The 25,367-nt window shown below is 40.7% G+C and overlaps 1 protein-coding gene across 1 annotated transcript in view; it reads left to right on the plus strand.

Moving 5' to 3' along the window:
• Nucleotides 1-25,142, plus strand: part of lrp2a (low density lipoprotein receptor-related protein 2a) — a 77,213-nt gene extending 52,071 nt beyond the window's left edge. The window contains exons 48-79 of the mRNA XM_088931298.1: nucleotides 236-437; nucleotides 1,120-1,415; nucleotides 1,931-2,444; nucleotides 2,904-3,056; nucleotides 3,904-4,074; nucleotides 4,195-4,418; nucleotides 4,780-4,957; nucleotides 5,427-5,623; nucleotides 6,739-6,984; nucleotides 7,399-7,527; nucleotides 8,543-8,662; nucleotides 9,608-9,724; nucleotides 10,552-10,668; nucleotides 10,836-10,973; nucleotides 11,334-11,456; nucleotides 11,913-12,041; nucleotides 12,160-12,294; nucleotides 12,804-12,935; nucleotides 13,362-13,505; nucleotides 13,834-13,999; nucleotides 14,167-14,295; nucleotides 15,776-15,996; nucleotides 16,471-16,650; nucleotides 17,245-17,364; nucleotides 17,476-17,566; nucleotides 19,220-19,287; nucleotides 20,651-20,765; nucleotides 21,481-21,610; nucleotides 22,445-22,555; nucleotides 23,237-23,353; nucleotides 23,789-23,860; nucleotides 24,834-25,142. Of these exons, the coding sequence (XP_088787424.1) occupies nucleotides 236-437; nucleotides 1,120-1,415; nucleotides 1,931-2,444; nucleotides 2,904-3,056; nucleotides 3,904-4,074; nucleotides 4,195-4,418; nucleotides 4,780-4,957; nucleotides 5,427-5,623; nucleotides 6,739-6,984; nucleotides 7,399-7,527; nucleotides 8,543-8,662; nucleotides 9,608-9,724; nucleotides 10,552-10,668; nucleotides 10,836-10,973; nucleotides 11,334-11,456; nucleotides 11,913-12,041; nucleotides 12,160-12,294; nucleotides 12,804-12,935; nucleotides 13,362-13,505; nucleotides 13,834-13,999; nucleotides 14,167-14,295; nucleotides 15,776-15,996; nucleotides 16,471-16,650; nucleotides 17,245-17,364; nucleotides 17,476-17,566; nucleotides 19,220-19,287; nucleotides 20,651-20,765; nucleotides 21,481-21,610; nucleotides 22,445-22,555; nucleotides 23,237-23,353; nucleotides 23,789-23,860; nucleotides 24,834-25,007 (5,159 nt within the window). The 3' untranslated portion in view covers nucleotides 25,008-25,142. The remainder of the gene's footprint in view (nucleotides 1-235; nucleotides 438-1,119; nucleotides 1,416-1,930; nucleotides 2,445-2,903; nucleotides 3,057-3,903; nucleotides 4,075-4,194; nucleotides 4,419-4,779; nucleotides 4,958-5,426; nucleotides 5,624-6,738; nucleotides 6,985-7,398; nucleotides 7,528-8,542; nucleotides 8,663-9,607; nucleotides 9,725-10,551; nucleotides 10,669-10,835; nucleotides 10,974-11,333; nucleotides 11,457-11,912; nucleotides 12,042-12,159; nucleotides 12,295-12,803; nucleotides 12,936-13,361; nucleotides 13,506-13,833; nucleotides 14,000-14,166; nucleotides 14,296-15,775; nucleotides 15,997-16,470; nucleotides 16,651-17,244; nucleotides 17,365-17,475; nucleotides 17,567-19,219; nucleotides 19,288-20,650; nucleotides 20,766-21,480; nucleotides 21,611-22,444; nucleotides 22,556-23,236; nucleotides 23,354-23,788; nucleotides 23,861-24,833) is intronic.
• Nucleotides 25,143-25,367: the final 225 nt, after the last annotated feature.

Genomic DNA, 25,367 nt, shown 5'->3' on the forward strand with positions numbered 1-25,367 from the left:
GTCATGTTCTCTGTCACTTTAGCCATTTGATGTTGCTCCTTACAAAAGTAGCATACCACAGATGACCTAAATATCTCTGTTAGGAACTGCTTATCGATGGTTTGAAATTAAGCGGCATCCGCAGTAAGAATAATCCTCCCTTAGTAATAGAAAGCAGTATTCTGACTTACCGCTTTTAGAGTTTGGTGAGTTTGCCTGACCACGTTGAAATGCACGTCTGTTTTTGGGGTTTCAGCGAACCGCAGCTGTACAGCTTTGGAATTCACTTGCATTAACAACCGGCCTCCGCAGAGGAAGTGTATTCCGCGGTCCTGGGTCTGCGATGGAGATGCTGACTGCGCAGACGCCTACGACGAGCACCAGAACTGCACCAGGGTACCCTGCTCAGCGAACGAGTTCACCTGCAGCAATGGCCTCTGCATTCGTGGCTCCTACAGGTTTAAAAACTTCTAAACAGATCATTTGAATTCAGAGTTCAGTTGTAAATCCTGCTGTTATAAAGGATGGAGCATTACCTCAGAGCTAACACTCCCCCATCGAAAGAAGAACTTAATCCAATACAAATAACTAGCGTCAGCTTCCAGTTTAATAATAAACTTTCTTTTATACGTTTTAAATGTGTCAGTCAGGGTCCATGGTTGAGTTATCTCCCACCTCCAGATTTGAATTGAGGTTGAACATGAAAGTTCATTAATTGATTTTAATCACAGGGACAATGTAATCCTTAAGGTGACATTGATGGTGCTTGTAGCAAAATTTTGTACTGTCCTTTGTCTTGTTTTCATATTATATATACTGAGAGGCATTAAAACACAACCAGTGAGCATGAGAACCAATAGCATGCGTTGCATTTTTAATACGTCTTGATACACTGCGTGTTTATGGAGACAAATGTTAATGGTTAACAGATATCAAAGACAGGCAGCTTCATTTCTTGTCATCTTTGTACAGTATGTTTTTTTTTTAAATGACTAAAATACAAGTGATAAAAAACCAGATGTCAAAGTTAAGGCCCGGGATGGTTTGGAGTAGCGTGTGTTGTTCACTCTCAGTCGATGAGTTCGGTCAGTTCCGGTCTGGTCAAACGGACCCTGTTTTGCCGCCACTGGCTCTCGCTAGGTGTGACCGGCGAAATGACTGCGGCGATGGCAGTGACGAGCAGGGCTGCACCTACCAGTCTTGCCAGCAGCACCAGTTCACCTGTCAGAACGGCCGCTGCATCTTCAAAGACTTCGTCTGCGACGGCGACAACGACTGCGGGGACGAGTCGGACGAGCTGGGTCACCTCTGCCACACCTCCCCGCCCACCTGTCCCTCGGGCCACTTCGCGTGCGACAACGGGAACTGCATCCAGAGCAGCCGGGTCTGCGACAGGGCTGACGACTGCTCCGACAACAGCGACGAGAAAGGATGTGGTGGGTTTCGATAAGCCGCCCTGACGAAGGCTCCACAGAGGAAATGTTCTTTTCCTTTCAACAGGTTCCTTTACCTGTTCCTTTGCAGCCCGGGCATGCTGACGCTGCTCCCTACTTGAACTTCTTCAACCCATTTCCATTTCCGCTGTGACTCACTATGGTTTCTGCTAAATCTTTTACTAGGTCTCTTCGTCATTCCTTCTCCTCCTCCTCCTTGAACTGCTTGCCCCTTTCTCTCACTAAATCCCGTCTCTTCACAGCAATCTGTTCCAAGACCAGCCTTCCTTACAACCTCCTATTCCTCTACAGATGTTGTCATTATAATTTCACTCCGAATAGATTTTATAGATATAGTAACTCTTAGATTAGGTTTTTTGACTATCCTAAAGCAATTCTAATTTTAATTTGGTTATTTACTGAAGTTAGAGTTAAGAGATTTTTTTTCTCAAGCTGTTGTACATCCCATCTATAACCTCGTGTAATCGTGCATAGCCCTAATTCTGCTTCCGTTCCAGGTATCAACGAATGCACGGATCCCTCAATGCACCATTGTGATCACAATTGCACGGACACTCCCACAAGCTTCTACTGCTCCTGCCGCCAAGGGTACAGGCTGATGTCAGACAGCAGCACCTGCGATGACATCAATGAGTGTCACGAAATGCCCAGTGTGTGCAGTCAGGTGTGCGAGAACACAGTTGGCTCCTACATCTGCAAGTGCGCTCCGGGGTACATCCGCGAGCCAGACGGGAGGCGATGTCGGCAGAACAGCAACATCGCCCCCTACCTGATCTTCAGCAACCGCTATTACCTCCGCAACTTGTCGACAGACGGACAAGCCTACTCCCTCATCCTGCAGGGCCTGTCTAACGTAGTGGCCATGGACTTCGACCGGGTGGACAGGCGGCTGTACTGGATCGATGTGGGGAGGAGTGTGATTGAGCGAATGTTCTTCAACGGCACAGATAAGGAGACAGTAGTCAGCGGAGTGTTACATGGTGAGGGTCTGGCAGTGGATTGGGTTGGCAGGTAAACTATTTTTTTTGTATTCAAAGAACTGCAGCAGTGCTGCATGGTTTCTGATTTTTCTCAAATCTGTTTCCTGAACTATAAACATATACATATTTCCTTATTTAAATATTTAAAAAACTGAATAGAAAAGCACTATGAAGGATATCACTTTATCACAAATGGTTGCTTTTTCAATTAAATCAACCCATTCACAATATAACATTTTAAAAAATACACCATTATTTATTTAATGTATTTTATTTATTATTTATACCTTATGCCAAATGTTTACTTCCTATTATACCCTGAAAATACAACAAATGGAAAATCAAAAATCAATTCTGTTGTATGTGGACCAACGCGACACAAAGCGTAAACCTTTAAACACAAATATTTGGAATATTTTTTAAATGCAAGGAGAAATGCACTTCTGAAAAGCAACATTAAAAGTTATGTCTCCTTATATCTCCTCTGCAGGAAACTGTACTGGGTTGATGCATTTCGGGACTGCCTGAATGTGGCTGAAATGGATGGACGCTTTGTTAAAAAACTTGCTGACCGTTGTGTTGACCTCAACAACACTTACTGCTTTGAAAATCCCAGGGCTGTTGCTGTACACCCTAAATATGGGTAAGTGTTTTCTGTTTTGTTTTATGTTTTATCAGAAGTTAATGGTAATTTATTTCTGCAGTACTTCTAAAACTTCAACACTTTTTAGGCTTGTGTTTTCGTACTTCCGTCTCTTTTTTTAAAAAAAACTATAAGCTTTCTATATATGTTCCTTTTCAGTAGGAGTGACCTAACCTGGTCACGGAAAGCCACAATTCAGAAAGTTTTACAACTGACCTTTAAATCATCAGTTTGTAAAGACCTGAAACACAGGAGTGGTAAATTGATTCATTCAATTAAATCAGCAACAGCCAACTCTGGTCCCTGAGTGCCACAGAGTTAATTGAACCAGTTAATTACAAAAATCAGCTCCTTAGGTGCTCAACTCAAAAGAGTTGCAAGTGTTCAGAAATTGATGGGTAACCCATTAAACGTGCTGCAATAAGACTGTCCAGGACTAGTGAAGGCTACTCTTGTCTAAGAATAACAATAGCGGTTTCTAATGTAGCTCAAATTCCGGTACTAGGTACTAGAAAAACTGTTTCAAAAAGATTTTTAGTCATCGGTTCGTGACTTTTATTTCTACGATTATGTATTCATGCACGTCCATGAAAGGATACCACGTTTCATTAATACTATTAAAAAATAAAAATTGTATATAATGCAAAATGTAATTAAATAAACAACCATATTTACTTAACTATAAAAAACAAAACATTTTAATGTACATGCAGAAATGTTAAATACACTCGACATCGCTTCTATAGTATAGATGCTTGAAATCACATGACGTTATGCAAAACCATTTTTCCTTTTGTTTGTGATCGTTTCTAAACCTAGCAAAAGCTCTCAAATGTATTCTTTCCAGCTACGTTTATTGGACAGATTGGGGTCACAAAGCATTTATTGGCCGTGTTGGAATGGATGGATCAAATAAATCGGCAATCATCACTTACAAGATAGAGTGGCCAAATGGACTCACCATTGACTACACAAACGATAAGCTCTACTGGGCCGATGCACATTTGAACTATATTGAGTAAGAAAGCAAATTTTATATACTTATATAATATACAGTATATGTACTGTATTGTGAAATCATTTGAATCCCCCCCCCTCCACTTTAATGCATCTAAATATAATTTTGCTGTTTTTCCAGATATTCAGACTTAAATGGTCACCATCGTCACACAGTGTATGATGGAACTTTGCCTCATCCCTTCGCCATCACGCTGTTTGAAGACACTCTGTACTGGACCGACTGGAACACCAGGACTGTGGAGAAAGGAAACAAGTACGACGGATCAGGCAGGGGTGCTCTTGTCAACACAACACACAGGCCATTTGACATCCACGTGTACCACCCCTACAGACAGCCGATAGGTAACCAGGTTTTTAAAGCTGTACATCAAGCGTAGAAAAATGTGTTTTACTGTTATTTATTGAGCAAAGATAGATTAGGTTCCGTGAATAGAGTGGTGTTTTTGTTTAGCAATCCAGGAAGAACGCTCATTAAAAGAGATCCTCCACATGTTACAAGTAGATAATGATGCCTCATCACATTATTACAGTTTGACGCTCTCAGTAAATGTTGTCATTTTTTGAATATTTTCATTCCTTTTGATGCATTGTCAGTTTTGAAGAGACAGTTCTGCATTAAGGATTAAAGGCAGAGATTTACGTTCGTAAATCAAGGTGTGAATGAATGACGCCTGTTTGTCGTTTTCCGAAATCTGTCCCCCAGTGACTAACCCCTGTGGTGTGAACAACGGAGGCTGCTCCCATCTGTGTCTGATCAGAGCGGGTGGCCAAGGCTACACCTGCGAGTGTCCTGACCACTTCCTCACCGTGCAGCTGGGGGGCATCGCCCGCTGTCTTCCCATGTGCTCCAGCACCCAGTACCGATGTGCCGACAACGAACGGTAAAACGGCTCTTACAATTTTCAGCCGGCACGGTGTGTTTCCCCCTTTTCCTAAGCTGAGATCTTTTTGGATGGGTAGTATTTAAGAATGTGCAGAATTGCTTCGCCTTCCCGCAAACATAATAATCTACCACTTCAAACCTGGTCAACAGTCAAAACACTGCAAAGGAGTCAAACCTCTGCCTTTCCTTTTAGCTTATATCACATCTTTAATGAGATCATATTCTAATGTTCGCATCCATTCCTGCAATTAGTCTGGTGTTTTGCTCAGTCATTTCATGGCCAGTACTTTTGTTTCTGTTTCCTACACTGTTCTTGAACATTCTTGTGGGTGGAATCTAGTTTATACATTCTGGGTCTACAGCAGTGAAAACAAAATTGTGTCCTTAGCGTGTCGTGTTTGTTGCTGCACGCTGACCCGCTCTTGAGTATCGTGTGGCAGGCTCATGAGATGCGAGGGTTTTTGCAGGTGTATTCCCATCTGGTGGAAATGCGACGGGCAGCGGGACTGCCGGGACGGGTCCGATGAGCCACCCGTGTGCCCCAGTCGACACTGTCGCTTGGGACAGTTCCAGTGCAACGACGGGAACTGCACCAGCCCACACTTCCTGTGCAACACAATCCCCGACTGCAGCGATGGCTCCGACGAAGACCCCGTCCTGTGTGGTGGGTGCTCCTTTCCATTAGAGTCACCTTCTGTCTTCCCTTTTCCAGCTCAGTACGTCCTCACTTGTACACAAAGTACATTTGAACTGTAATCGTGTATTCTTAAGATTACATACAGTATAATATCTAAAGCTAGCAGCCATATCACCCTGCAATTCACAACTGACAACCCACTGAAGCTCAGCATGTGTGAGCCTGGTCAGTACCTGGATGGAAGACTCCTGGGAGAAGCTAAGGTTGCTGCCAGAGATGGTGTTAGTAGGAGGGGCCAGTAGGAGGCGCTAACCCTGCGGTCTGTGTGGGTCCTAATGCCCCAATATAGTGACGGGGATTCTATACTGTAAAAAGGCGCCGTCCTTCTGATGAGACGTAAAACCAAGGTCCTGACTCCGTGGTTTTCACATTGGACATTGGCCTTTACCGATCATGGCCTTCTAATAATACCCACTGATGTTCGATTTGGGATGAGTGTACTGGCACAATATGGCTGCCGTTGCATCATCCAGGTGGGGCTGCACATTGGTGGTGGTGGAGAGGAGTCCCCATTACCTGTAAAGAGCTCTGAGTGGAGTGTCCAGAAAAGTGCTATATAAGTGTAAGGAATTATTATTATTATTAAAGCTTAGCAAACAAAGGAAAAGCATTCACTAAAAAGATTCAACACTTAATAAAAGCTTTAGAGGCTTGTTTTTTTCCAATTCCAAAGCAACTTTAATTCCTGAGCTGAGACAAGGTTACAAGGTTTCTTAATTACTCAGCTGAGTTATTAAGAAATCTTTTCCAAAATGTCTTGCTGTTGTGTAAAAAGTCCAGAGTACAAAAACATATTTCAGTCAGTTATACTTGAATGGTGTAGAATTCAGGTGAACAGACCGATTGGCTGTTTTTCTGACTTTGCTTTTTACATTTATGCTCTGATGCATTGTTTGGTTAAATATACTGTATGTATTTTGTTTCTGGACATTCATGGTAACACAAGAGGAGGGCCAGGGCTGTGCTTGGGTGATTATATTTGGAGTTTTACTGTGCTCTCAGGAAGGGCCCATCCCTTCAGTGGTCTCATGCCAAACCTTGACCGAACTGGTCGTAATTTTCCGTGACCCCTGTTCCTGCAGCCAATCACCAGTGCGAGAGCCACCAGTGGCAGTGCCAGAACAGGAAGTGCATCCCAGAGGCCTGGCAGTGTGACGGCGAGGACGACTGTGGCGACGGCTCCGACGAGGAGGCCGCGCACTGCGCCGCCAGGACCTGCCCCCCCGGACAGTTCAAGTGCCGCAACGGCCGCTGCATCCCGCAGAGCTGGAAGTGCGACGTGGACGACGACTGCGGCGACGGCTCCGACGAGCCGCACGATGAGTGCAGTGAGTGACCGGCAGGCAGAAGCATTGCGCTGTCGGTTATAGTCGATCCTTACCGCTGCACAGCCCTGCCATCGATCCTGGGGTCTGGGGTGCTGTGGTTGTGGCTTATGACCTTATTTTTTTATGAGCTTATTTTCTCAGCAAGACTACCACATCATAAGAGTATTCCAGAGGTAATGGCAGATGTTAGTTATATAACATCTGGGCTCCAAACCCTTTTAATGCTTTTTTAATTGATGGTATGTAAACAGTATGTTTGAAGTCTTGATTTATTAACTCTTAAATAAGTGGCAAATACAATGATAAGAACACTATACTAGAACCTGTACTCTTTGTTTCACTTAGATCACTAAAATGGTTTGATATTTCAGTGCTGTAAACCAGCCAACAGAACAATTTCTTGCCTTGTTGTAGTGGGCCCTGCATATCGCTGTGACAACCACACGGAGTTTGACTGCAAAACGAATTACCGCTGTGTTCCCCTGTGGTCAGTGTGCAACGGATACGATGACTGCCGTGACAACAGCGATGAGCAAGGCTGTGGTAACCTTCATTTTAACAATGCAAGAGTGTATCCATCTCTCCCTCGAAGTTGATAGAAAGTATTTATGGCCAATTAAGATCTATAGTGGCTAGTTGAGATCAGAATAAGACACTGACATATATACATGCAGAAATATGTATACATACTAAGGGTCTGATATAAAGCTGTCTTTTTTAAGAATGTCAAATGATTTTTACTTGCTTTCTTTATCATAGGAGATATGCTAAAATACTAAAATGTGAGCTATTTCATTATAAGATAATGTTTGGAGTGATGGGGAGTTCTTATTGATTGAAGGCCATTTTCACTCCTCTTTTACAGCCTCTAGCTGCCCTGATTTATTAGCAGTGTGAGGGGAAGGTGAACACTGTGCTCTTTGTGCTGATTCCCTGATCTGCACAACACGATTTGTACTCCCATGGCTTATCACTAGACCACAGTCCATTACTGCCACATCTATTCATGTACAAAAATGCTGTTCAGTTTGTCTGTTAGATTTTAATAGACAATCAAGATTGATATATCAGAATGAATATATGATCCAGTACTATTGTAATTTACACATTCAATATGTTTTACAAATCTGCGATGCCCTCAACTGTTAATGTCTCCTTTAATTCTAAGGAATCAGTTGGTTTTGAATGTTTTACAGCTTCATTCACTATCAATTGTTAATGCCCCCAAATGTTCAGAGCATCGTGGGTTTGTCCACAGCTCTTTATAAGTGTAAAATAAACAGGAATGAGTGATTGTCAAATTCCGCGACCCTGAACTGGATAAAGAGGGTAGGAAATGGCTGGGTGGATTGTCAAATTGGTCAGGTCAGTGCTTTCGGAATAGCAGTTGCTGATTCCAAATCCATAGCCTGAAGAAAATGTAAAGCACAAGAAAACGAGACAATAAAGAAGACTGGGCTCATGAAAACACTCATCTTTCTCGTTATCTGTCGGTGTCGCCTCAGGCTTTGGATGCGTTTGCTCACCCTGGGCATGTTTTTGGCCTGTTTGTTTGCAGAGGAGCTGACGTGCGAGCCTCTGGGGGATTTCCGCTGCGACAATCACCGGTGCATCCCGATGCGCTGGAAGTGTGATGGAGACAACGACTGCGGCGACGGGTCCGACGAGCGTGGATGCAGTACGTCCCATCAGGAGCCTGTCACACCTCTCATCCGCCCCCGGGGCTCGAGCTGCGCTAACATCACATTGCAAGGGTTGACACAGTGTGGAGAAGCAATCGAAAGGCAATGGAATGAAGAGCAAAGGAAAAATAAACTGGAGTGATCAGCATTGTGTTCACTTCAGTTTATTATAATACATGCCTCCAGATCATGTTATTAGCTCACTATGATCTTTTAACAGTATTATTCGCAGCTCATAGTATGTTTTCATGTGTATTATTGTACTGGAAACTATTGTTGTGGCTCGAATTAACCCTGATTTACAGAGTACGCAAAATCCTAAAAGAAATGTAATCTGGTCAAAAAAAAATCTGCTTCCATTTTGAGTGTTATGTGAACAAGACTTATTTTCTTTCGGTATTCTATTGCTTATCAGTATTGTAGAAAAACAACTTGTCCTTCGTGTTTCAACTCGAGGGAGTAAGGGAGTCATTCATGCTTTGCCTAGAGAATTTAAACAAGTCTTATTTGAGAACAACCTGTCTTTAGACAGTGTATTGTTTTTGATGGATGATGAATCGATCATATACAAGAGTTTTCATCCATGGATTCTTAAAACTTAACAAATATATTAATACCTTAGAAAGGTTTGTGAGATGTTAAATTCATTCTTGTTAAGCACCTCAGAATAATAGATGTTGAAGAGAAAGGCACAAAGGAGGGAATAAACATACGGGAAAACTTTATCAAAGATGTAACTACCTAGTGGTGTGATGCTAAATTTCTGTGATGTGTATTTCCTACTTCGTCCTTCCAATTGAAAATATTTTTCCAGAAGAACAGAAGTTCTCACTTTGCAGACGTCAAATACAGTAACAGCAGATTCAGTACATTGTCACACAAGCGGTTAAGTCATGGCTGGTGTGTGTAGACCTTAAGCCTCCTATTTTGTTTGCTCTCAGGCCCTCGTGCTTGTACAGAAAGCGAGTATCGCTGTGACAATCTGCACTGCATTCCTAACCGCTGGGTGTGCGACCATGACAACGACTGTGAGGACAATTCTGATGAAAGAGACTGCGGTAAGTTTAGTCTTTCCCGCACTCTGTCTGTGGTGAGGGCTGAAGGAAGAGGGCAAGTGGGGAAAGGAAAGCAAACATTAACATTTCTAATGATGGCATATTGAGTCTTGACCCAGCACACAGAGCATACATACATTTAGAAAATGTTCACCCCTGTGTGTGTATGTTTTTTTGAAAGGTTGTGATATATCTACACAGCATCGGAGCTCACTTTAGTATTGTGCTCCAAGAATATCAGAGCTCCACTCAGAGTCCCCTTTTTGTGTTCTTTGCTACTTCCGTCGAAAAACAATGACCCAAGACTTGCATTGTGGGCGATGTGGTCTTGTGAAAGGATTACAAGTTGACTAGGTTTAATCACACTGCAGAAAAGCCACAGCTCAGTGAAAGAGAGGGGATGTATTCTGGGTTATTGCTGGAGCATTGTAACCTGATGTCTCTGAGTCACCCATAGTCTCTAGACACCAGCAGCTCAACCAGCTAGCAAAAATTGAAACAACTCAACAAAATTCTTATTAACACCTGATTACCTCAACACCACAACTGGACATATTCTAATACTTCTAAGTCATTGAATGCTATAAATTACATAACAGTCATCAGACACCCCAGTAGTAATATCATGATTACCGTGACGATGATGCAAATGGGGGCAACAGAGCTACATCATCCCAACATTTTCTAATGTTTATCGTGAATCTGAAGTTGCATTTGCATTTTTTAACACTTTAAGTAATTCATTAAAGCATTGGTTTGTGCACAGGCAAACTCAGAAAAAATGTTTGTTTCTATGTTGTAATCAGTCTCCTCATGAAAATGTTTTGCAGAGCTGGGGACCTGTCATCCTGGTTATTTCCAGTGCACCAGCGGTCATTGCATTGCTGAGAGGTTCAAATGTGACGGAAATGCCGACTGTCTGGACTACTCCGATGAGACAACGTGTCGTAAGTCTCGGCTCTAACAACCCACTTGTATAATACTTAGAAGTATAATAATGTCACTCACTGACACTCACTGACACTGGAGTATTTACTAGTGCTACTTGCCACTACTTTCTCCTCCCTCAGAAATGTATTTTAAATGTAAGAGATTCTGTTTGCTTCTTCCACAGCAACACGTTACCCGAATGGCACTTACTGCCCTCCGTTCCTGTTTGAATGTAAGAACCATGTGTGTGTCCAGCCCTACTGGAAATGTGATGGAGACAATGACTGTGGAGACAACTCAGATGAAGAGCTGCACCTCTGCTGTAAGAAGAAAGCCGAAACCCTTTCTTGTACTGCCCATCAGGAACCTCACAAGATCTCAGACGGTTTCTTAAGTGGCTTCTGATCATTTTAATCAACATTTAGTTATGAATGATTCCCCTTAAGAATAGTTAAAAAATGGCTGCAAAGCATTACAAAATGGTCTCTCTCCTGTGCAAGCAAAGAACAAAAAATGAGAGAGATCTGTATCTGTACTGCATGATTTTATTTCCAATAAAATGGTAAAGGAAAAAAATCAAGATACCTGTAGAGGACAGACATTTGTAGTTATAAAATGACTTTCTGAGTCTTGCTTGGTTGTTTTGAAATTTGACCAAGGGCCCATCCTGTCTCTTCCCCAGTGGACATCCCTTGCGACCCACGTGTCCGATTCCGGTGTGAAAACAACCGCTGCATCTACAACCATGAGCTCTGCAACTCAGTGGACGACTGCGGAGATGGAACTGATGAGAAAGAAGAGCACTGTAAGTCTGAACATACAAGTGTCACTCTGCCTGCACAGGATAGGTTACCCATCAGCCAACAAGCAAGGGCTTCGGTTGACATTTTAAAAATATCCAGTTGGTGAAAACATATTCTTCCTGGACTAGAATTTACCTCCGTGCTGCAGCAATATCAGTGGTCATATCATTCACTGTTTAAGGTCCTGGTTAACTACTGAAGGCATCTGGAAAGAAAGTGCTTGTGATGCAGGTGTAATTCAGTTTCATCATATACATTTACAGGCTAGTATTCTGAAACTTGGGATCAAGATAGCCAAGTTCAAGCATGATTAGCATTAATTACCTCAATGGTAACCGAGTGCATTGAGTAGCTCAATGCTAATCAAGTGTATTGAGTAGTTCAATGCTAATCAAGTGTATTGAGTAGTTCAAGTGGATTCAGGTTAATATACTGTGTATGTTTTATTGTTAATACAGGTAAAGCACCCACCCATGCTCCCTGCATGACAGATGAATACAAATGCGGCAATGGCCAGTGCGTCCCACTGCATTATGTGTGTGACGAGTACGACGACTGTGGAGACCATTCAGATGAGCTCGGTTGCAGTAAGTAACAGCAGTCATGCCATTTTCTCCTGGGACACCATCATGCTACTCAGAGGGCTGTTGAGACCCTTTACTTATATTTGCGATCGACATGCTGGTGTTTTTCACCCCCGATTAGACCATGGCACTGGGCGCTCCTGCAGCGAGAACATCTGCGAACACAACTGCACCGATCTGGCAGAAGGAGGAGGGTTCATTTGCTCTTGCAGAGCTGGATATGGACCCAGAGAGACAGACAGAAACTCATGTGATGGTAAGCAGTACATCGCTCTAATAACAGGATACATCAAACAAGATGTACTCCTCGGCTGGTGTGTGCGTGTGCGCGCCTGATTTTTGGCGATAAAACCATATTCCTATCATCAAAACTGTGTTTGAAGTACTGTTTAATATATTTCAGTTTAATAGGTTTGCAGCTGTGTGTCTGTTGTTTGACATCTGTTAAAAAGTCAAGGTTACTTTTCTGCAGTACAGTATGTATGACTAATGATTCCTTGACTATTGTTGAAGTGCCCTTCAGAATCAAAGCTAACTCCACTGCAGGAAAATCAAAAATCAAGGATGCTATGACTCATTGGAGACACCTTGTGGAATCAAAAACTTGGTTTCCAGAGGCTTGTTTCTTTCTGGTTCATAAAAATTTCATAACTCTCTCTGTTTTACACTACAGAATATGTTTCTGTGAATGTCATGCATGGCCCTTTCATTCATCCTTTCTCTTCAGAATTTTAAAGACTGACTCTTCCCATTTTTTACCCTCAGATATCAATGAATGTGAGATTTATGGCACCTGTCCCCAGGACTGTAAGAACTCCAAAGGAAGCTACGAATGTTTCTGTTTGGAGGGATTCCGATCAGTCAGTGAACAGTATGGAGAGGAGTGTGCTGCAGAAGGTGTGTGACAGAGAAACAGGGTGGCACAGTAACTCAGTTATTCACACTGCAGTAAGATTATCCAACAATCGTGAATAATACCAGTTTTTATCTTTGTGCAGGCTTGTTTCTGTAATATTCCACTGAGATGTCTAGAAGCTGCTTTTTAAAACTGACCTTATATTTTTACAGTTTCAGATATTCCACAGTGTTTTCACAAACATTGCTAAATACACTCACGTTTGAAGACAGCTTTGGAGTATTAAGGAAAAAAAAGCCAGAAAATTGTATTTTGAATTTTTTTGGGAAAAAAGGCATTTAAGGTTCCTGAATTGTCTCTGCTAAAACTATTTCACATGGAAAAAGCACATCTTACTCTCAGTGCTATATGGTGCATAGATAAGGAGCTTAAAGAAGTCGCTTTTATAATGAGTGCTGTCCACACAGGGACTCCTCCTCTGCTGCTCCTGCCTGACAGTGTGCGAATCCGCAGATTCAACCTCTCCTCTCAGCAGTACTCGGACTTTGTTGACAACGCAGAGCACATCCAGGCTTTAGACTACGACTGGGACCCGGAGGGAAATGGCCTCAGTAAGCTAACGCTAACGTTCTCCTAAACTGCTCCTAGCCTGCGGAAAAGCCTGTGCTGAGCTGCTCTTTATAAAGAAAACTCTCCATGCTTTAAAGTAATGACAACACACAATTTCTCAATGTTGTCCCTTTATTAGGTACTGCAATACCGCGATCCTTTCTTTTTCTGCCATTTTGAGAACTCATACTTTTTAAATGGAAAAATCATTGTTTTAGCAGATATATGGACCTTGTTAAATGTATCCAGGATTGGATTCCCTAGATATAATACTGTCTTATAAGCTCGACAGATGGTGGTGATAAAATGCAAAACCTGGTGTGTTTTCAGGTATCGTGTACTGGACAGTGCGGGGCCAGGGGGCTCAGTTTGGAGCTATTAAACGTGCTTACATGACCACCGTCAATGACAATGGTAACAACCCAGTGAAGGAGGTGGATCTGAATCTGCGATATATTGCCAACCCAGATGGGATTGCTGTTGACTGGATTGGAAGGTACAGTCTCAGCAGCCTCTGCCTTTTAAAGGATTTGTCTACCTAGAAATGTATATTTTAATGTTTGGAACAAACGCTGGCCTTGACACCAGCTGAAAAAAATGTGTAAATTGCTGTGCCTCCTAAATGTATATGTATATCAACTTTATGTTATTTTTGCATTGCAGACACATTTATTGGACTGATGCAGGGACCAATAGAATTGAAGTGGCAAAGATGGATGGACGTTATAGGAAGTGGCTTGTTCACACAGACCTGGACCAGCCTGCTGCCATTGTAGTCAACCCAAAACTTGGGTGAGCACTCTGCTCAACTGACTGACAGAGGGAACAGAGCTCTGCCAGGGAAATTATATACATCCAAACCGCTTCCGGAGTTCAGAGTTCAGTTTATTTGCCATATGCACAAGTGCAATCAAATGCTTATACAAATCCAGTGTCCACTAGTACTTATCAATCATACATAATCGCAGAAAAAGCAGACTGAACACAAAAAGCCCACAACACAAAACAGCCAAAAACACGAGGAGAAACATGCAATGCATCGCCCACTCTCCAGAGCCATGTTTTGGCTACCCTTGCGCAATAAAAAGACTCGACAATTTATTATTATATTATTATTTTCATTATATTATACTCTACAATAACATTTGTTGGGTTTTAAACAGCACCTAGTATATAATAGAAACTGCCAACCCACCTGTATATACTATGGAATGCCATGTTGTGAACTGTAAATAAATAACACAGGATCTTCAGGAACAGGTTGTTTATTCAAGCATTGAATTTTTCAATTTAAATGTATATATAGAATAACAAGGTAAAAAACACAGGGAAAAGTAGAATTCCAGGTTTTCTTTTACTTTTTGGATATTGAAGATAAACAAGCTATGTTAACCCAAAATTAACCTACAAATATAAATTTAGATAAAAATGCTGTTGTTCTATCACAGAAATATAAATCTCAAAAAAAGCAAGCCTATAATTCATAGAATAATTCAAGATAACTGAATAATTTAAAGTACCAGTTAGTCTGTTCTGGACTAACTCACACAAGTAGTCTTAATTATGAGGTTTTTCATTTACAGGAAAACTCAGTTCTGCTATAAAAATAATCTTTTGCAAGCAATTCTGCTGTTTCTTGATCTGCAGAATTTATTTTCCCAAATAAAAACTGGCTTAATGGCATGTTCCTTATGAAGGCGTTGCTGCTCTCTCTCATTCTTTAAATCCTGGTTGATTTCCCCTAGGGCTTGTTAAATTTCCCTGCACATGCTCACATTATTGTGCAACAGACTGGTGTTCCCAACTGACGTCCCTGCAGAACAAAAGCAAACAAACCAGCCTAATTGACTTTCTTTAGCTCAGCCTTTTGGTTTCTACATATTTAACAACTTGTATATTTTGAAACTGCTGCTTGAATTTCATATGTACTGACTCTGTCTGCTGATGATTGGTTTTTTTTTGGCCATCTTCAATTGATCATACTCAATATCTGGAACTTTTAAGTCCATTTGCATTATGTGGAAGCCATGTCCTTGCCATGGTTTACTTGATTTCACACTACAGTGGGACAGCAGGGTGTGTTTTTAAATCCAACTCCTGATTGTATTCCATCAGATTATTTAGTCTTCTGTTTTCATGATTTAACTATGGAGGTGGAAGGCCGGCTTGTTTAAACATCACCAAATACAGTTTCAGTCAGATTCACCAATTACAGCAAACTAACTGTGACTGCCACCAGCTGGTAAAAAGGCCTTTCTTGTGTTTGTCTCAGAGTGATGTACTGGACTGACTGGGGCAGGGAGCCCAGGATTGAGAGTGCCTGGATGGATGGCCAGCACAGAAACGTCCTGGTGGGTGAAGACCTTGGATGGCCCACTGGCCTCTCTGTGGACTATCTCAATGGAGACCGGATCTACTGGAGCGACTCCAAAGAGAACATTATTGAATCCATGAAGGCAGATGGAACTGACAGGAAGATAATTGTATCAGGGGGTAAGATAAAAAGAGACCAGGTTCATTTTAAATATCTTTTTTTTTAAATAACCTTGATATGAGTCATTTACATTTTAAATCTTTATTATGCTTGCCTCCTGTTTCAAAACATTTGACATTTTGTGAGAGAGGCCTTCGCTTCAGTGGATGGCAGGTACACAGGAATAGTTTGTTATGAAATTCTCAACAGAATAACTTGAAAATCACTCCCTCTCCCTCCTCTCCAGATTTCTGTTTCTCTCGTGACACGACAGAGGAAACTTTAAGCTTACATAGCCACCGACTTTTCAAGTCCTCATGTTTGCAAATGTGATGTGTTTGAGGTGCAAACACAGACTTGAAGCGCGCAAGTGCAAATGTGGTATTTTGAGTTGTTTGCCTTTAAGCACTAACAGCCTTCCCAATGCTGAACATACGGTATATCTAATCCAATTATATAACACTACAGTACGTTGCACTTTTGTTTTAACATAGACATTGGCAATCCATACAGTCTGGATGTCTTTGAGGGACACATATATTGGACAACAAAGGAAAAAGGTGAAGTCTGGAAGACAAATAAATTTGGAAAGGGAGAAAAAGTGAAGGTGATAACAATAAATCCTTGGCTGACTCAAGTTCGCATCTACCAAGAACATCGATACAACCATTCAGGTGAGAAAATGACACCCCCTACAGTACACATTTACAGTGTAGTCCTTTTTGACTCTGTTTATTGTTCCTTATCAAATACATCAATGGCATACATTAAAAAATAGACTCTTTCAATTTAAAACCTACTTTGACGTCATGTGAATTGACAGGTTCACCGTGGTGTCATTGTTTTTTGTAAGAAAATAGCAAACAAAAATGGGCCATTCAGCCCCTCTTCTCCATTCATGTAACGAAGTGCTTGGATTAATTGCTTCTTGCAGTACATCATCTGTAACAATTCAGAAAGAAATCTTTTGATCCCTTGCAATCGGTATATTATTATATTAAACTAAAAACAGCTAAGTGACTGTTTCCTACATGTTATTGGATTAGTGTAATATGTACACAATGAGATGTTTTTATGTGATTTGAATGGCTAGGACTTTTGTGTTTAACCTGTATGCTTAACATGTTGAGTGTTATTTGTTTTTTGTAGTTTTGTTTGGTGATACCAAAGACCAATTTTCACCTTTTGAATGGACAATAAGGTTATATACTGTATATATATTTTCCAGAATGACATGTCTGTTGTGATTTATCCCTGTCCTCTCTCAGTGCCTAATCCCTGTAAAGGGGTCTGCAGTCACCTGTGTTTGCTCCGACCTGGTGGTTACACCTGTGCCTGTCCGCAAGGCTCACAGTTTGCCAGTGGAAACCCCTATGAATGTGATGCAGGTCAAAAACTTTCCATTACTAATACTCTCATTTTCCATTTTTTTTGCCATCTGTTTGATTTATGCTTGGCATCCAATGAATTAATGTTTTTCATGGCTTTATTTTCTACAGCGATTGAAGCTCCACTGACAATGCCCTTTCCATGCAGATGTGTGAATGGTGGAACTTGCTATACTGATGAGAATGGTCTTCCAAAATGCAAGTAAGTTTAGCCACAACTTCATCAAGATTAGACTACTGTAACACTACTGGGATATCTAGGTTATACTGGGGAAATTACTTAATGGGGTATCTTCTGTGGTCTTCAGTATGCCCAAAATTCTGCAGCTTGTGTGTCAATTAAAAGTACTCTGCATCCGCACATAACTTCTCTATAAATTGTAATAGCTCCCTGGACGGGAGTTAACATTTATACCGGCCATCTGAAAGGGACTGAAATGTCTAACTCCAAGTGATGTTAAGGATTTATTGAATAAGTATATTCTGACTTTGAAGCTGAAATCTGCTGCTTTCTGCCCTGTAATTTTGCCAAAGACATAGAAGGCAATGGAGCATTCTTTACTGCTAACCCATATCTGAGAAGCCCATTAGAGACTCTGTCAGACCTGTCTTTTCCAAAAAGCTTTTAGAGTATAATTTTGTTTTGCTCTTGGTTTTACAAAGTCATTTTGATGAGCTTTAGATTTTTATTGTTTTTCTTCGTCTGCTGTGTGTCTTATGTTTGTGCTTTTGCACGATCTTTTGGGTTTCTTGAAAAGTGCTCTTGGAGTTGTTATTTGTAGTGTTGTTTTATGAAGTCTAGTTTGTTTCTCTCTAGCAACAATACTTAATTGCCCAAACCTTTTCAATCTTTCGGAGTGTTTAATTAACCAACAAAGGCATTCTGTGTGACCTGACATGTCTTTTGAATCTGTGTACAGCAGATAATCTCTAATGCTGCTCCTGCCCTGTTAGTTTTGTAATTAGAGTTGCATTATGATAGATTGAGACATCTGGCTGACCTACTCAAAAATTCAGACATTGTGGGCAATGTCATCTTGAAAGGTTGGTAGAAGCTACGTTTGTGTTTTTTTTTATCAAATTTTAATTAAGCTCTTATCTATTATTGCCTTAACAGGAGCAAGGTATCTTGCTTTGCAGGCTGAATGCAGATAAAAAGAACAAATTATACATGACAGTAGACTGTGATTTCAATTAATTATTTCTGTTGCTTAAAATGTCTTTCTTCATCCTTAATTGCCGTTTTAACCCTCAATTTTCCTTTCCTCCTTGGGAGACTATTTTGGAACTGATATTAATATGTTCTTTCTATTTTATCTATTGTTCTACAAGGCATCGATCACAAGACGTTGCGACCTTTATTCCTCTAAATCAGGGGTCCCTGTTCCTGGTGCTAGTTGTGCGTCCCTGCAGGTGTATCAGGTCTCTTTAAAGCAGCAGCACCTGGAGAGCTGGGAGAATCTGTTAACTGTTCCAGTTAAGACAATAATGAGCTGATTCAGATAATTAATTACCCAGCTGGACTGAAAACCTACAGTATAGACACTCTGACCCTCCATGACCAGGATTGGGGACGTCTGCTCTAAATCAGCTCAGGGGATTGACAGTTAAAAGAGCTGAAAGTATGCACTATCTGAATGTCAGCATTGTAGTTGTTTTCAATGCCCAAGACAAAGTGTGGTCTGGTGGAGGATGCAAATGTAACACTGGTGTAAAGAAATGTTTTCTGCAGCTACAGTATTCACCTTTCGTTTTTGATTTCAATTTTGAAGATAATAATTCCAAGTGGCGATGGTAAAAAGCATGCAGGAAATCATATTCACACTGAAGCAAATGTTTTTATTTGCCTTTATAGGTGTGCTTCTTACTATAGTGGAAGTTACTGTGAACAGGGGACATGGAAAGGAGCCCCTCCAGGAACAGGTAGAATGTCAAACTGCACTTTTGCTTGGATTAACTCATTCTTCCTGTCTGTTGACAGCTTTAAGGTTATTTAGACAATATTATCGTGTAGTGCTGGATATTCAAAATAGACAAAAATGATAAGAAAAATTTATTTAGCATTTTCTATGCTTTCTACAATGTCCTTTTTTTTTTGCTACTGGCAGGTGATCTCAGGACTGATTTTATTTAAAGCTGTGGTTTTGCACTACTGTGTCACTTCCATTAATGTTTTAAGACACGTTATGAAATGAGAATAATTAATGTTTTAAAGCATTTACTGAAATGGCCGCAAGAAGAAAAACAAATTATAAATTAAATCGCTTATCCACAACTGAAAATGTGAACCCCAGACAGGGGGCTGCTGATGTTTTCCTTTGAGGGGGTTGGGCGGGGAAGGCTGTTGAAATCTTTATCATCAAGAATGTGACACTGGGAGTCTCCTGCTACAATCTGGAGACGGGGCTGATATGTATATCTAGACTGATAGGTGGTTGTGGGAGGAAGAATGGGTGTGAAACGTATTTAGCAGAAGATCATTTCCTTGGCAAGACCAGCTTTTCCTCATGTGATAAGCGAATATTCAAATAATCAAGCAGCATAATGCAAGATGAACAATTTGTACTGCACATTCCCGTTATCTCTTGACCTCATTATCCAGCTCTGAGGTCAGTTCTTTGATTAGGGTTGACTGTAGAAATCTTTTTGAGGTCTGACTTCTGTTGACTGCTCTTGAATTCAGAGGAGTTACATACAGTAGACCCTTAAAAAGGGTAGGCTGTTACTTTTAACATCAGGTTTGAAAAGTCTTCCTCTTGAGCATTACCACTTATTACATTTTTACACTGGAGGTCAAGCTTTGAGATCTACAAAGCTTATTACTATTGCAGTACTTTAATACTTCACCTTTCAATAGATTGACCAATAGAAAATGACACAGACACGTGGATCAAAGTCTACAAATTCAGAGGTACTTCAGCTTTATTTTAAAACAATTCAGAGACGTCATGGGTTGTGTCGTTCTGGCTTGCTATAATTAGTTTAGCAATGTTTTTTAAAAAACTAAAAGTGCTGGGAATTCTTGTGAAAGTAGTATACAATATAATTTCTGAAAAAAAAAGATTAAAAACATAATTGGACTCAGGTCAACTGGAGAACCTACGTGAAGAATTAATTCCATCGAAGAAGGCAGCTGGAGGATTAATATACTGTATTCTTACATATAAAAACACTCCCATTGTGTTTGTCTATTTAATAGGACCATGTTAGCGACTTGAGGTTTTCTAACTATGAAACAGAGAGATGTTTTTCTTCTGTAACATTGCATCTTCTTGTTCTCCCACAGTCATTGTGTTGCTGGCCGTGATCATAATCCTGCTTATTGGGGCTTTGGCAGCTGGGCTGTTCTTCAATTACAAACGGACTGGCTTGCTTCTTCCACCCCTGCCCAAACTCCCTAGGTAATCTACTTTCCCTATTATGGCAACGGAAGATTTTATTAACCAATTTTGTGTTGTGCATGTTTTCAAACATTTACTTTTGCACAACACTGTTAACTGTATGCAAATTTTAGAAAAAAAACACCTTCAACCACTTTGCCCTCAACGTGCCCAAGATTACTGAGAACAAATTCATGATTGCAGTGACAGCTGCAAATTTCTACTAATTCAGATTATTATTGATGTTTATTAGTTTTGTTTACTAACTTGAATTACACCACTTTCTTTGTATGTTTTAAACTAGTCAGTGATGGAGCCTATATCGTATTGGATCTAAATCAAATCAACACAATTTATTTTTAAAATATCGACCTGTAATAATCTGATTGCAAGATAGTGCTTAAATTGCTCTTTTTCACTAGAAGGAAATTAACAGGAAACACATTATAAGATTTTGTCATTTTACCCCCCAGCCTACCCACCTCTTCTTATATAGTCAAGAACCTTTAACCTGACTTCTGTACTGGTTTATACTGTATATTGACTTACAGTAAATACGTGTACAATATACTGTATGTATCCAGAGGTTGTCCAACTTCCGTGAGTGGCTTCATCCATAATTTCTTTTCTGCTTGTCTGCTGTCCCTATATAAATGTCAGTAGCCAATCAGATACCTGTATGTCATGACAGTACTGATATGTGTTTCATTCTAAAAAGGTTTTTGGTTCTTTACAGCTTGAGCAGCCTGGTGAAGTCTGGTGAGAATGGCAATGGGGTCACATTCCATTCAGGAGACGATGTCACAATGGATCTTGGGCCACCGGTGGCGCTAGGAGTTTCTGTGATCGACAGAGCTATGCAAATGGTAGTCATTAAATGTGATGTTTTCAGGATGTTTGGGCCTTATCTGCTTGGCACATAACAGCGAAATCAGCAGCTTTAAAGAGCTGTAAAGGTTGACCTATAAACCACGCATTTGACTTTTGTTCCCCTGCTAATAGACTTAGAAGTACATAATTAACAGGGATGGTAAATGGACCGCACAGTTCACTAGGTTTGCACTGGTTCAGTAGTTAAGAATCCAATTTCTCTCTACTATGCAGAATAAAACACCATTAGTACAGAGAAGTTTGTACAGTAGACTTGTTCAACATTGCTTTGTTTTGTATTTGATGTATTTGTTCTTATAGTTTTGAAATGTGGCCATAAATAGTGTATACAACACTTTACTAAGCAGTAAAGTATACAATACATACTGCATCCCTTAGGGTAGTGTAGTCCTTAAAACCCAAAGAAAAGTAATTATTGTTCCTATCATTGGAAGACATCAAAATACTGAAATACATTGAAAATAGATGACACACAAATAATGGATGGTAGAGCAGTCAAACACATTTCTCCATTGACATGTAGTTTGCCTTAACCAGTAGTGCTACTGCAGTTGACATCCACAGGATTAGGAAGGATTCAGTGTGAATGTGAGGGAATTAACAGATCACTGAGTGCGCAAGGCTGTCTAGAAACCTGAGTGATTTAGCACTCAGAGTTTAGCTGAGGATAATGCCACAGGGTTTAACATCATATGATTTATATGGGAAAAAATGCTTTGTGGGCATATATTGTCATTACAGATGCCTCGTTAACTGTATTTAATTGTACATTAACTATAACTAATGTCTGAGTACCATGTCTTTGGCAGAGCGAAAGCTTCGCAGTGGAACCAGGAAAGCAGCCCGTCACGTTTGAGAATCCTTTGTATGCGACTGCTGCAGGCGCGCCCAATGATCCTGCGGTCATCCATGCCTCCCAGGTACCCAGCGCTTCTCTTCTGTCAGCAGTCTACTCACCTGTTCCTGAATCGTTCTGCCTGGGATATTTTTCATTCGTTTTTATATGTCTCTGTTTGAATAATAATAATCGCTTACACTTACATAGGGCTTTTCTGGACACTCCACTCTAAGCGCTTTACAGGTAATGGGGACTCCCCTCCATCACCACCAATGTGCAGCATCCATCTGAATGATGCGACGGCAGCCATAGTGTGCCAGAACGGTCACCACACACCAGCTCTCAGTGGGGAGGAGAACAGAGTGATGAAGCCAGTTTAGAGATGGGGATTATTAGGAGGGCATGATTGGTAAAGACCAATGGGACATTTGGCCAGGACACCAGGGTTACACCCCTTTTCTTTTCGAGAAATGCAATGGGATTATTAATGACCACAGTCAGGATCTTGGCTTTATGTCTTATTTGAAGGATGGCACCTTTTTACAGTATAGTGTCCCCGTCACTATACTGGGGCATTAGGACCCATACAGAACACAGGGTGAGCGCCCCCTGCTGGCCCCACTAACTCATCATCCAGCAGCAACCTTAGTTTCTCTCAGAAGGTCTCCCATCCAGGTACTGGCCAGGCTCACACCTGCTGAGCTTCAGTGGACTGCCAATTGTGAATTACAGGGTGACATGGCGGCTCTTTTGACTTCGCTAGGTTACGGTGAATGTGAACTCTGAGCGGACTGAAAAAAGCTTTGATAACCCCACCTATTATGTGGAGCAGCCTGCGGCTGAAGTGGAAGGTCCTTCGGCCAGCAAAGAGACACCACAGGCAAGTATCTGTGAAAGGGCAGCAAAGGAAGACTGGCCGAGTCGCCAACCCTCCCTGCCGATGAACCGATGAATGTGTGGTCAGTTTGTCACCAGTACAAGGGAATGCCCAGGGGAGAGGGAAACTATAGCCTTGAATTCCATGCTTCTTTTGGTCAATCTTTTGTCCATTAGATGACCTTTCACACAAATAAAAAAAACATAATACAACAATACAAGCAATGTCCACCATGGCTTCATAATTCTCTGAAAGCATTCTAAATGGGCTTGCAACCTATACTATTGGGAGTTGTTTCTGGTGAAAATGTATTTTACAAATAAACAGACGTACTGTATGTGGAAATCTATTCTTTACTGAAGGAATTAAGGAGAATAAGGTTAAAGGGTGCATTAATATTCAACTTAATTCGTTTTAAATTGTTATTTTTTTTAATAGGAGTCTAAATGGACTTTCTTCAAGAGAAAGCTGAAACCAAGTACAAATTTTGAAAATCCTGTATACACAGAGGTAAGTAGTTAAAGAAATGTAAAGCTACAAAGTATTCATTGGGTTCATTTAGACTGTCAATTGTTAGCATAATAGTTCAGAAAACAAGTAGAATGCTGAGAGCATCAATATACTGAACATCAAAAGAAACTTATCACTGTTTATGCATGTACATTTTCAGAAAATAATGCATATATATTTTGAATATTGACTATGTATTCCTGATTATAATTTTGATTAATCCTTCATGACTGGCCATGATACACATGGGGAAACTTTGGCTGCATTAAAAGATAATGTTAGTACGTATGCATAAAAGCAAAAGCACTACTTCAACTCATTAGTGAGAAGGTTCACTGGGCATCAGGCTTTTTTGAAGCCTGATAAACATCCAGAAAAAAACACAAGAAAGAACTGGTGAATGGGTTGTGTTACCTGCCATTGCTGGTTTGTCTTCGTCCTTCGTCTTTCCTGGAGAACAATGCTTTTGTGTCATCAGTGTGTTGAAAGCTGTATTTGGGTAATTTCCCAGCAGGACAATGTGATTTCTCACACTGTTCTCATACTCATGCCCTATTACCAGATGTGGTCACACACTACTGAGACCTGTGACGTTTCACAGTAGATCCCCTGTTGATTATCTGTGTTGATAATAAATGTGAATCAGCAGAATGAAATTCTCTTCTCATGTCTGTTCACAATGTCAGTGCACAAGCTACAAAAAAATATCTTATTTTCCTAATAGCTGTGAAACTTTTGATGCTCAAAATGCAATGAAACATGAATTATCGCACCCACCGAGCTAGCTGAGTTCACAACTCTCGTAATACCTATAGAATTGTTTTAGAATTTAAAAATAAAGAAATAATGAACTGTCCGATCTGAATAGTCTGGAACAATTCTTTTCAGCATTATTTTATTTTAACTAAACATTTTCAAAAAGCATGCTACCATGCAAAGCTTCTTAGTCTTTTCATCTTCCTTGGTTCCACAGATGCAGAAAGATCAGCCGGAGGGCAGTCCTGAGGACGGAGCTGCTGCTTCTGAACCTTCTCCATTTGCTCCACCGCAGAAATCTCAAAAGAAAGACCGACCATCTGCCTTCACGCCCACGGAAGACACTTTCAGAGACACGGCCACTCTCGTCAAAGAAGACAGTGACGTATAACTGTTCAGCAGAGACATCAGAGACAGACTTGCCTTTGCACATAATATATTTTTATATGCAGCCTGTACAAAACTAGATTATTTTCCAAAAAAAAACTTTATATGAAATTATAATAGCTTACAGAGTGGGGGTCTGTCTTAACATTGCCTTGTTATATTTCTAATGCCAATTCTCATATTTTTTATGATTTTTTATGGTGATGTACTATATGTATATCTTTGCACTGAACCTGCTTAATGTTATAAATATGTTGTATATTTGTAAATTTGTGAAAGATTATGTCAACTTTCTCTGGAAAATACGCTCTTGGCAATAGAAGATCTGCTCCATAGTGGTACATGAGCAAGAAAACACAGTTTA

Source organism: Atractosteus spatula, chromosome 13, assembly GCF_055471065.1.
Source record: "Atractosteus spatula isolate fAtrSpa1 chromosome 13, fAtrSpa1.hap1, whole genome shotgun sequence".
In the NCBI taxonomy this organism is placed as follows: Eukaryota; Metazoa; Chordata; class Actinopteri; order Semionotiformes; family Lepisosteidae; genus Atractosteus; species Atractosteus spatula.